Raw genomic sequence first — 12,383 nt, 5'->3', positions numbered from 1 at the left:
TATTTTACTTTTTTTGGTTTGTTTTCTTTTTGATATAGGGTCTTGAGCGTTCTCCAACCCTTCAAGTGCTGTGATTAGGACATGAGGAAATTACATTTTTGTTTGTGTTCAAAAAATTAATTTTATTTGTTTTGTTTCTTTTTCAAGACAGGATCTCTATGTAGTTCTAGCTGTCTTGGTATTAAAGGCTTGTGCCAACATGCCATTACACTCTTGATTTATAGTTCAGCTTTTAACTATCAGAGTGAAGCAGGGGACAGCAACCTGATGACTTATTTGATAATTCTAAGAGAGCACTTCACTGTCCAATGATTATGGCTACCAGATTAAACAAATAGGTTGTTCAGTTCAACTCAGAAAAACAAGTTCTTAGCATAAGCAAGCTCAAAATGTAGATGAAGTATACTTGCATGAAAAGGTGTTCACTTTAATTGAAATTCAAATTTTTTTTTTTTTGGGTTCTTTTTTTCGGAGCTGGGGACCGAACCCAGGGCCTTGCGCTTCCTAGGCAAGCGCTCTACCACTGAGCTAAATCCCCAACCCCTGAAATTCAAATTTAATTAGATATCTTGTTATTTGCTGAACCTGACAACTTTAACATTATTTTAACAAGAAGTTATGAGCCTCGCCTAAGTTCAAGCTGCTTGATAAGCCTCAATTCACTCGGTTGCTTCAGATGGGAAGGAAAACCTATTATCCTTACAAACTATTTAGCTTGGTTGTAGGGAACAACAAAGACCAAAGAATCTTGACCCTTTGAGGAACCGGTAACTGACTGCCACAATTTCTGCTTTGATTGATTTCCTCCCTCCTTCATTCTTCTCTTCCAGCCACCAGAAAGAATTGTTTGATCACTTCTTCCTTCTGAAGTCCCGCCCTTTCGGCTACCCCCAATGGAGAATAAGCTATTACTGAAAAGGAGCGGACAAAAGCGTCAACGTGGAGGCGAGAGGAGCGGAAGTAGTCAGATTTCGCATAGGGCCGTAAAGCGGATAGTGTTTTCGCCTTCCGGATTAACGACAGCAGCTCAGACTGTCAGTGCCGGCCTTCCTCGTGCCGGACCCTTCCTAATTCAATTTCCTTCCCATTCCGGGCCCTTCCCTATCGTCGCCCCTTTCACCTTGGATCATGTTCAAGAAGTAAGGACACGCAATTGGCCTCCATCAGCTGCTCACAAAGGCGGTGGGGGTGGGGGAAGGGGAGAGAGAGAGCAAGGTCCTCTTTCTCTCCCCGCCCTGCCATCCTGACTTCTAAGGTTTTGTAAATATAGTACTATGCTCTCACTCCGGACTTGGAACACTTCTTTAAGCTTTCCATCCTTAATCCTCAATCGGGTTTGGCTCTCCCGCTCCCATTTCCTTTCTCCTTAGCCCTGTTCTGCCCCCTCCGCCAGTGCTATCTCCATTCCTAGGTTTCTACCAATCACATCCTTGCACTGTGATTTAGGGGCACATCCTCCTTAGTTGAGAGGAGAGCCCTGCACTCTCTGCCATATGTTTATTAGTTATGAACTGAAAAAGGGAAGGCTTGACTTCCTGGGTCATGGCAGCGAAGGAGTCTGGGTGACAGGAAGCAAGCGGCTGGTCTGTCAAGCCTATTGCTTAGCTGCTAGATTAACCTTGTCTTGAGAACAACGTGGTAGCCCTGTGTGCTAGTCAGTGTAAGGAAGACCAAATTCCTTGGAAACCTATTCAGTGGGTTTATCTTCCAGATTTGATAGACGCAAAAGGAAAAAGGGGGAACATGGGCAAAGGAAGGTGGGTTTTGTGCATGAAAATTTGAGCAAATCTGGATAGGGATTTTAAAATTATCCCTTTTCTTTTTAAAAAATTAACAGACTACATAGCCTGCTGGGGCTCATTCCTTTGTTATGCTTCGGTTGGTCTTTTGTATTTCAATGTGTGAGGTTTCTTTTAGATTTAAAAAAATAGATTTTTATTATTGATGGGAATAAGTATTTTTTTCTTTGAGCAGAAATTTTCAGTAAAAGGCATTTTCATTAACTGATAACAGATTCTAGTATAACAATTGCTCTACCCCCATTAATTGCAGTATGTATGACAGTTTATTCTCTCTTTAAAACGTTGGTTTTGTATTGATAAGACAAATGGAAATTGGTATTTTAAAAACAATTTATTTCATAATTATTTTAAGCATGAGTACTTGCTTGGGAATAGATGATTAATTAGAACCTTACTTTTAGATTTTCTGATTCTTCTGCTTAGCAATGCCCTTTTTTTTTTTCCTCGAAAAAAATCATTTGCCAGATTTGATGAAAAAGAAAATGTGTCCAACTGCATCCAGTTGAAAACCTCGGTTATTAAGGGTATTAAAAATCAATTGCTAGAGCAATTTCCAGGTATTGAACCATGGCTTAATCAAATCATGCCTAAGAAAGATCCTGTGAAAATTGTCCGATGGTAAGTCCTTGTTTTTCTCCATGTAAAGATTAGAGTAGCTGAATATCAAAGGTTAGATATCGATAGACCAATGATGAGGATAGACAAAATTAACTCTAAAAGTTGTATTTCTATTTTTTAATCTTATCTACATATATGAAAATGCTGCTTTGTGTACTATTTTATCAAAGATTTGTTTTTATTTATAAGTGGATTCATTTCAGTTTGCTCTTGAGATTTATTTTTATACTTGACAGTGGAATTAAAATAATAAAATGTAGAATGAAATTGGCTGTAGCAGGTCATATTTCCTCCCTTTTTTCCGTATTGGACAAGTATTTTTTGGTCAGAATATTTACTGGAAAATAATATATCTTTGTATGTATATATTTCATGTTATAATTTTTATAGGATGTTTGACTTACATTCATTTTTGAAAGAAAGTATCTAACTTGGTTCTCTGTGACATTTTCTTACAGCCATGAACACATAGAAATCCTTACAGTAAATGGAGAGTTACTGTTTTTTAGACAAAGAGAAGGGCCTTTTTATCCAACCTTAAGATTACTTCATAAATGTAAGTCTTGGTAGAAATACACATTTTGGAATATAAAAATATACAAAAGGAGTTGAAAACTATAGGAATAGAAAGTTACTTCTGATGCTTTATTTATTATTAGTGCCAAGTAATCAGGAATATAAAGGTAAAGTGGCTCCCCATCATGTGATAAGTCTTAAAAAATGCAAATTCTCTTATGCATTAGAGAAAGCCCACCACACACACACACAAGGAAGCATTCATTAGTTCATCCATTCAATAAAAGCCTGGAGTGGTGGCTCACAGATATAATCACAGAGCTTAGGAAGCTGAGACAAGAGATAGATACAATTTTGAGGCCAGTCTGGGTTACAGAGTGATGCATTTTCCCCAAACAAATAAAGACCCCAGAAATATATTAATTCAATAATTATTTAGTGAACTTTCTATGTGGTGGGCACTGGGCTACTTACTAAGATGTGTTACAATTGTAAGCAAAGACAGACATACACTCCTGTCCTTATTGCAGTTGGAAGAATAGACCAGTATGTAATTGTAAACATATACATAAGCTAAAAAGGGCTTTGACCATTTTCATTTAAGGTTGTTATTAGAGTTCTGTAATTATCTCTGCATTGGGTAAATATGGAAATCCTATTTATTACTAATGAGTACACGGACAGATGTCTTGAAACTAAATATATTGTTTATTTTATATATACATTTACAGATTGTTAGTTTGAGTATATTACAAAAAGTTGAAGGAAGATCTAATTCCAATGAGAAAGAACTTTTCAAATGGAAACAAATATTTCCTTTTCAGTTTGTTATTGTTGCCAAGAGGTAGAAAGAAAAGTAGTGACTTATAGGTTCTATTGATGATGAGTACTGGTGACTGAATGAATTATCTCTTTGTAAAAAAATTAAAGTCAATCACAAGGAGATAAATTTTTAATTGCCTACTGTTATAGAGGTCAGGAGTAGCAAAATTGTTTAAGCAGGTGAGATATTTTAATATTTATAAAACTAAGTATAAGTATTCAATTAAGCATTGATTTTTTTTTTCAGATCAAAACCTGATAGAAGGGGTTGGGGATTTAGCTCAGTGGTAGGCGCTTGCCTAGAAGGCAAAGGCCTGGGTTCGGTCCCCAACTCCGAAAAAAAAAGAACAAAAAAAAAAAAACCTGATAGAAATTAAATCCTGGGGCTGGAGAGATGGCTCAGAGGTTAAGCATGACTGCTCTTCCAGCGGTCCTGAGTCTTCAGTCATATTAATTTGTATAATTTATTTCTTCTCTTGTAGATCCTTTTATCTTGCCACATCAGCAGGTTGATAAAGGAGCCATCAAATTTGTACTCAGTGGAGCAAATATCATGTGTCCCGGCTTAACGTCTCCTGGAGCTAAGCTTTATCCTGCTGCAGTAGATACTATTGTTGTATCCTTCCCAGGGTTTAACTACTGAAAACTGATCATTGTATTCTTGTCATTATTGAAAGATCTATCATCCAAGAGACTGTTACATTTGTTTTTAATTTATATTATTATTTCTTCAGAGCCAAGTCAAGGTTAGTCTTGAACTTGTGATTCTGATGCCTTAGTCTCCCAACTGCTGGGATCAGTCATCTGCTACCACACCCTATTGAAGGGAACTTTTTAATTTTGGACAAAGAGAAATGAGAGATAAACTCAAATAAGCCAACTTTTTTTCCTTTTCTTTCTACTTTATTTATTATTTGAGACAAGTCTTATTATGTAGACTTGGATGGCCTCAAACTCAATATGTGGTCCAGGCTGGTTTAAAACTTACCACTTATCCCAAATTGGTCTCAGGTCAATGGCAATTCTCCTACCTCTGCCTCCTGAATGTTGGGATTATAGGTATGTATCAGCATGCTGAACTAAAGGAGACATACTCTTTCTTGGCCATGAAAAGATGTGAAACAAACTTGGAAACAAGCATCCTTTTTCTGTCTTCTTTTTTGTTTTGAGAAAGTGTCTCATTTAACCCAGGGTAGCCAGGGTGCTCTATAAGTAACCTTCCAAGTTCTGTCATTACAGGCAAGCACCACCATGCCTGGCTCCCTTTTTTGTTTGATTGCTTTTTGTTTTTTTGAGACAGGGTTTCTCTGTTTCGTCCTGGCTGTCCTAGAACTCACTCTGTAGACCAGGCTGGCCTGGAACTCAGAGATCTGCCTGCCTCTGCCTCCTGAGTGCTGGGATTAAAGGTATATGCTATCACTGCCCACCCTTGGCTCCTTTTTACAATCTTTTTTTAGCAAATAAGGTTCTTTTATAATTTTTTACATACATATATACAATCTATTGTAATCTTATTCACTTCTTCCAAGTCCCAGTTATATTCTGGTTTTGTTGTTGTTGCTTTGGTATTTTTTTTTGAGACAGTCTCACTATGTAGCCTTGGCTGGCCTCAAACTCATGAAAGTCTGCTACCTCTGCCTCCCAGTCCTGTGTTTAAAAGGTATGTGCCATAATACCTATCTATCTTTTCTTTCTTCTTTTTTAATATCTCTCTCTCTCTCTCTCTCTCTATATATATATATATATACACATACACACATATATAAATTATATATTATATATTATATATTATATATTATATATTATATATGCCTGGCTGGCTTAGAATTTACTGTATAGCACAGGCTATCTTTGTCTTCTCTATAATCCTGCCTCTGCTTTTTGAGTTCTGGGATTATAGGTGTGTACTACTATTCCCAGTTCCTTTCTTGCCTGCCTGCCTGCCTGCCTGCTGCCTTCCTTTCTTCCTTCCTTCTTCAACAGTCTTAATATATCTTAAACTGGCTTTGAATTTATGATATAGCCAACACTGGTCTTGAACTCCTGACTCTTGGTTCATTGGATTACTGGCATATATTATCATCATGCCTAATTTCTTTTTTATTTCTTTAAAAAATTAATATTTGTGTGTGTGTGTGTGTGTGTGTGTGTGTGTGTTTACACATGTACACCTAAAAAGGAGTCAATTCTCTCTATCTACTTATCCTATTCTTAGGATAGAATTTAGGTCATCAGGCCTGTGTCTCAAAGCACTTATACCTTCTGAACTATCTTGCCTTCCCTTTTAATTTCTTAATGATAAATTATGTTTCATTTTACCTGGGTTAATTACAGAAGCTAATTGAAAAGTTATGAAGGAGTTCCCATGTCATTGCAGCCCGTTTACATGCTATTATCAGACTCAGGAAGCGTCTGAAACTTGATTCTGAATAGGTTATAAGTGATGTGTGGACCCTTGTTTGCGCATGACTTGTCGCTTTAATGTTTAGTTTGATTGTCCAGATACAGTGGAGTAAAAGCGTTCAAGAGGGAACTGAACTGAGGCAGCAGGTATGGATGCTCACAGCTCAAGCCACTCCGCATTAGGAGAAATGCCAGAAGTCCTCAGCATTACCTTAAACTTCACTTTTACTATCTGGGTGATGGTGGCTCAGCCTTTCATTTCAGCACTCAGGAGGCAGAGGCAGGTGGATCTCAGAGAGTTCCAGGACAGCCAGGGCTACACAGAGAAACTCTCTCTCTTTCAAAAAAGGAGTTTTTAATTGTGTTTGCTTGAGAGAGAAAGAGAGGGATGGGTGGAGGTGTATCTTGTGCTGTGTAGCCTGGATTAGTCTAGAACTCACTAGGTAGCCCAGGGTGGCTGTGAATCTTCCTGTTTCAATCTCCTAGTGCTGGGCAGCATGCATTATTATATTCTGTCTAAAAATTCACTTTTTGGTGGTGGTTTGGACTTGAGAAATGCGTATTTATTTTTATTTTTGAAGATAGCTTTGATATGCTGCACAAGTTAGTTTTGAACTTATGGTGATTCTCCTAGTTCAACTTTCCAAGTATTGGGATTCCAAGTGAGCACTGCCACTCCTGATTCCTAAACACACTTAAACACACATGCATGCATGCATGCACACATGCATATTTAGAAAATATTTTGAGATTTTAATATATCCAACTTAAAAATATTTGAATAAAAATTTTTTTAAGATGGAGGCTTGAATTACTGGTGATATGCTTGTATCAGTTCTCAAATATGGCCCCCAGCTTGACTAAACTTGACTATCTTAGTTTGCATGATTTCAAGTCTCAGTAGAAAAAAAAGCAGCAGATATTAATAATGAGTGTAATAGGTCAAATAAATGCATTTACAGACACTGTAACGTAGATTCTGACAATAAGGAGCAAGTGAAACCTATATAAAAATAACTCCAGGAGTGAAAAGCAGACTAGTTCAAAGAAAGGCACAAGGAGATATAAGTAGTGGTGTACACCTGATTCCCCCACCTGGGAAGCTGACATAGGACCAGTGCCATAAGTTCAAGGCTAGTACATGAGACTTGATTTCAAAAACAAACAAACTAGTAGCAAACCGAGACAGATTCAAATCAAAATAGTCTTCATGTATAGCACAACTTGTTACGTTGGATTTTTTTATTCCTTTGAGATAGTGTTTCACTATATACCCCTGGCTGGCATAGAAATTGCTATGTAGACCAGGCTGGCCTCAAACTTAGAGATCTTGCTTCTGCCTCCTAAGCACTGGAAGTAAAGGTGTGCACCATAACATTTGGCTATGCTGGTCTTTTAAGCCATGATCACCATTCCTATTATCTGTTTTGTTTAGGGATTGCTAGGGAGGAAACCACTCCTACTTTTTTTTCTCTTGTTTGTTTTTGAAACACAGTCTCATGTATCCCAGGCTGGCCTGGAACCCATTCAATCTTCTTGCCTCTACTTCCTAACTGCTGGATTACAAGTGTAAACCATCAGGTCTGCCCCCCCCTTTCACAATCCAGACTAATTTTGAGTTTCCATACCTGACCCAGCCTCCCAGGTACTGCTACTACAGAGGTCTACCGCTAAACCTCTGCTCCATACAGTTTAAAGGGTATATTTACACCATGGATAGGACTAAGTGATTCTGTATCATTTCTGTTTTGCATTAGTACTTCATTGAACTATATTATCTATTAAATAGGTTTTTGTCAATTCCGACAGGAGTCCATCTTCTGCTTTGTCATTAGCAGAGTACTCATTTGCCTCAAGTTGAGAAAGGGAATAGTAGTTGGTGAGAACAAGGAAATCACTATGAGATTAAAAAAAAAAACTAGTATTTTGGAATGTGTTTAAAGGTATGTCTTAACTGGACGTGGTGGTTTACGTCTGTAATCCCAGCACTTGAAAGGCTGAGATAGGAAGACTGCTGTTAGTTTGAGGCCAGCCTGAGTTATGTAGTCAACAAGGAAAATATCAGGGTATAATGGTAGATACATGCTTTTAGTCCTAGCACTCAAGAGGATCTTTGTGAATGGTACATAGTGTGGCACTACCAAAAAAGAAAAGGTATATTCTGTGCCTTGTGCTTAAAACGTCTCCTTTTGTGGTATTTATAGCTTAAGGATAGAATAAGTTGTGTATGTTAGATACACTTATTGACATAGATGCTAGTTACATACTAGGTGCTCAAATTATTTTTTTTTTCGAGGCTGGGACCCGAACCAGGGCCTTGCACTTGCTAAGCAGCGCTCTACCACTGAGCTAAATCCCCAACCCCCAAATTATTTTTGCTACATTGAATGGACCACTAGAAAGCCAACAGAAAAAAAGTACTCTGTGAGGACTCTATCTTTTATGTTTATAGATTTAAACAGTGGTATGTTTTTAATTCTGTTGTTTTCCTTCACTTGAAAATCTTCCTAGTAGTAAATTTTACCATCATCCCCTACGCCCCTTTGAAGATAGTTTTACTCATCTGAAATAACAGATTTAGAGGAATTATTAAAAGTTATAGAGAGATTGTGTATATATTTGAACTTAAAAACAAAAATTATGGGCTGGGGATTTAGCTCAGCGGTGGCGCTTACCTAGGAAGCGCAAGGCCTAGGTTAGGTCCCCAGCTCGAAAAAAAGAACAAAAAAAAAAAAAAAAACCAAAAAATTACAGCATGACACATAGAAACTTTAAATGTATTCATTGTTTTAATTATATAAAGGTTGAAACTGTTATGATGGGTTCTTCAAAACAGAATGGAAATGTATTTTTTTTTCAGACAATGTCTTGCTATATAACATAGAGCTGGCCTTAAACTAGCTATGTAGCCCAGGCTTTCCTGAAATTTATGGTTTTTCTTCTCCAACTTTTTGAGTGTGGCGATTTATCAGCTTGTACTTTGCCCAGCTGGGAATATAATTATCTTATGTGTTATTTACTATAAAGCTGCTATTTGGTGGTGAAAAGTACTAAAACAGTTGCTATATATTTCACAGATTGTACTGTTTGTCCACAGTAAGTTTTATCTCCTTTTTGCCTGATTCCTGGTTTGGTACATACAGAGGTACAGGACTGATACTTGGCTTGAAACTAAAGGGACTAATTCATTTATGACTTATTGGATATTTACATTGCACCCACAGACTCGCAGGTTCCTGCTCCTAAGGAGTCAGTGGCTTAGGAGAGGACAAAAGATTGGTTCAAATGGCAAAAGGATCATTGTTTCTCATATTTCCCTTCCCCAAATTGAGAAGTAGTTTTCTTAGCTTGTTTTCAGGCAATCATGGCAGAAGGAAAACAACATGCTTTATGTGTGGGCGTCATGAAGATGTCTGCAGAAGATATGTAAGTTTCACTCTAGGCTCCTTTAACTGACATATGAGTGGTAGTTCAAGAAGCATCTGTTTCAGGTGAAGTTTGATGTTATTCATACCACATCTTACAAATACCTAAGCCAAGTAGGTCATTTCTTATTTTTTCCTAACACTTAGGAAGCCCTTTGTCTTCAGGGTTACACTCTTAAGCGTTTTGAAAGGAAACATGCTAAAACAGTATTATACACCTATGTATGTGGTACTTTAGGATTTTCTCAAGTATCTAGATTTAAGTTGGTAATAGAAGGGTGTGTGTTTTACTGCTAGTTTTTAAAACACACATATAGCTGGTATAGTTGCACATGACTAGAATCTTAGCACTTGGGAGGTGGAAGCAGAGAGATTGAGAGTTTGAGGCTATTTGAGACCACAAAATGAAACTGCCTCAAAAACAAATCATGCTATAGTTCAGGACTATGTACTATTTTACATTCTGATCTGGTGATGGAAGAAATATGGCATGTTTCCAATATATATATAATCTAAATTTTATTTTGTTTCAAGGTTTACTATGTTGATATTTGCCTAGTCTGTTGGTATTATTCTGTTTGCTTGCTAGATTGCTAAAATTAGTATTTTAATTTAATTTGGTTTGTTTTGGTTTTTCAAGACAGGTTTCTTTGTGTAGCCTTGGCTGTCATGGAGCTAGCTCAGTAGAGCAGGCTGGTCCTGAACTCACAGAGATCCGACTGCTTCTGCTTCCCAAGTGCTGGGATTAAGAGAATTTACAAGAGGGAGGGGGTGAGGGAGAGAGAGAGAATGAGAATGAGAATGAATTTGCTATCATCACCTGACTAATTTTTGGGGTTTTGAGATAAGGTCTCTTGTAGCCCAGGTTAACCTTGAATTCCTAATCTGCCACCAGTGTTGGGATTACAGATGTGTGCTGCATACCCAGCTTTAGAATCACTGTTAATATGAATTTCAGAGGTGGTTATGTGGCTTAGTGCTTGTGTAGCATGTTTAAAGCCCTGGGTTTGATTCTATAGCGCCACAAAAAACAAATAGCCAACTAAAAGAGGTATCAGACCAAGCAAACATCCAAACCCCACAAACTGCCACAGAGTCTGTAATGTAGGAAATAATATAATGACAATAAATTTTTTACATGTTGCTCAATGATTATGAAATATCAAGATACTTCAGATTGTATTTATCATGAATGCATAAATATAAAATTCATAAAGCATGTTTATCTGTTTATTCTTTCTACAGTGAGAAAGTCAACAAAGGAATTGGCATTGAAAATATCCATTATCTAAATGATGGGCTGTGGCATATGAAGACATATAAATGAGCTTCCAAAGGAATGTGCTTGGGCTAACTATAGATACTGTGCTGTATCTGTGTCTGTGTCTGTATGACAGCATGAAGACAATGCCTCTATGGTTATGCTGAATAAAAATTCTGCGAATGCTAAAATTCTGTTAGTTTCAGAAATTATTTTAACTTTTCTTTCTTTTTTTTAAGATTTATTGATTTTATATATGTGAGTACACTATAGCTGTCTGTTGCTGGGAATTGTACTCAGGACCTCTGGAAGAGCAGTCAGTGCTCTTAACCACTGAGCCATCTTTCCAGCTCCTATTTTAACTTTTCTTAAACACAAAGCAATTGAGTAGCAAACTTGGACATTAAAAGGTATCTGGTAGGGTTGGGGATTTAGCTCAGTGGTAGGCGCTTGCCTAGGCGCAAGGCCCTGGAGTTCGGTCTCCAGCTCGAAAAAAAAAAAAAAAAAAAGGTATCTGGTAAGTAACTCAACAGACAACCCCATGTCCTATTTAGGCCAATGATAGAAGATGGCTTGGTAAACGTGTTTGCTACTCTGTGGTGGACTGCTAGATAGTTTGTCTATTTATGGGGCCAAAAGCTAGATTTAGAATTTTTTCCATTATTGAGAACACCGAGAAATGTTCCCTCCATGTGTATGTGTGAATGTGTTTGTTATTGTTTTAAATTTCACTATGGAATGTTCCAAACATAGTGTAAAATCTGGGTATAGTATAATAGACTGTCCTTCTTTCATCACTGTGCTTCGTTCTAGCAGCCTATGCCTCAGCTTTCGTCCCTATTCCCCAGTTACTGTGAAGCAAAGGTTAGCCTACTATTTTACCTTTACCTACTGTAAGATGTATATTTAAGAAGAGAAATAGTCTTTAAAATAGTTACAATACCCTGAAAATGCTTAAAAAGTTATTTTCTAGGGGTTGGGGATTTGGCTCAGTGGTAGAGCGCTTGCCTAGGAAGCGCAAGGTCCTGGGTTCAATCCCCAGCCCCCCCAAAAAAAAAATAAATGAAGGAAAAAAAAAGTTATTTTCTAATATGATCAATTATGTAAACTTGTCAGATTCCTTCAGTTATCTCTTTTCAAGTTTTATAAACTGTTAGTTTTCTTGAGTTAGGGATCAGATAAGATCCTTATATGGTACTTGGTTGATATTTCTATCTTAATTTATAAATTCATTTTCTTTATCTTTTAAATCATTTAAGAAATGTAGCTTTGTCTTATGAAGTTGATACATTCTATTTTTTTTCATTATATCACTGCCCTTTGTATACAGCAGTATACACTATATAATCCTGTAAAAAACAGGTTTCATCAGATTAAGGTTCATTAAGTACCTTCTTAAGTCAAATCATACCGTAAAATATTTAAACTTTCAGATTTGGGTTTTATTATATTCCTTTCAAAATGTATGCCACCTATCATTAGGGCCACAGGCCATCTTTAGAAAGAACAGTAATCTTTTTTGGAGTTAACTTTTCT

The 12,383-nt window shown here is 37.0% G+C and overlaps 1 protein-coding gene across 3 annotated transcripts; it reads left to right on the top strand.

The window, feature by feature from the left end:
* The first annotated feature begins 969 nt into the window (after nucleotides 1–969).
* Mcts1 (MCTS1 re-initiation and release factor) lies at nucleotides 970–11,041 on the top strand. 3 transcript variants are annotated; one of them, XM_032890496.1, is made up of 6 exons: nucleotides 974–1,139; nucleotides 2,268–2,420; nucleotides 2,879–2,976; nucleotides 4,241–4,374; nucleotides 9,520–9,587; nucleotides 10,832–11,041. In XM_032890496.1, the coding sequence occupies exons 1-6, from the start codon at nucleotides 1,129–1,131 to the stop codon at nucleotides 10,911–10,913; spliced, it is 546 nt and encodes a 181-aa protein (XP_032746387.1). In that variant the 5' UTR covers nucleotides 974–1,128; the 3' UTR covers nucleotides 10,914–11,041. The 3 variants fall into 3 exon arrangements, with proteins under 3 accessions (XP_032746388.1, XP_032746387.1, XP_032746389.1); XM_032890498.1 differs by lacking the exon at nucleotides 974–1,139 and adding an exon at nucleotides 1,620–1,757; XM_032890497.1 differs by lacking the exon at nucleotides 2,268–2,420 and having other exon boundaries at nucleotides 970–1,139.
* Nucleotides 11,042–12,383: the final 1,342 nt, after the last annotated feature.

The sequence above is a fragment of the Rattus rattus genome, chromosome X (genome assembly GCF_011064425.1).
Source record: "Rattus rattus isolate New Zealand chromosome X, Rrattus_CSIRO_v1, whole genome shotgun sequence".
NCBI lineage: Eukaryota > Metazoa > Chordata > Mammalia > Rodentia > Muridae > Rattus > Rattus rattus.
This window is presented reverse-complemented; position numbering and strand designations above follow the sequence as displayed.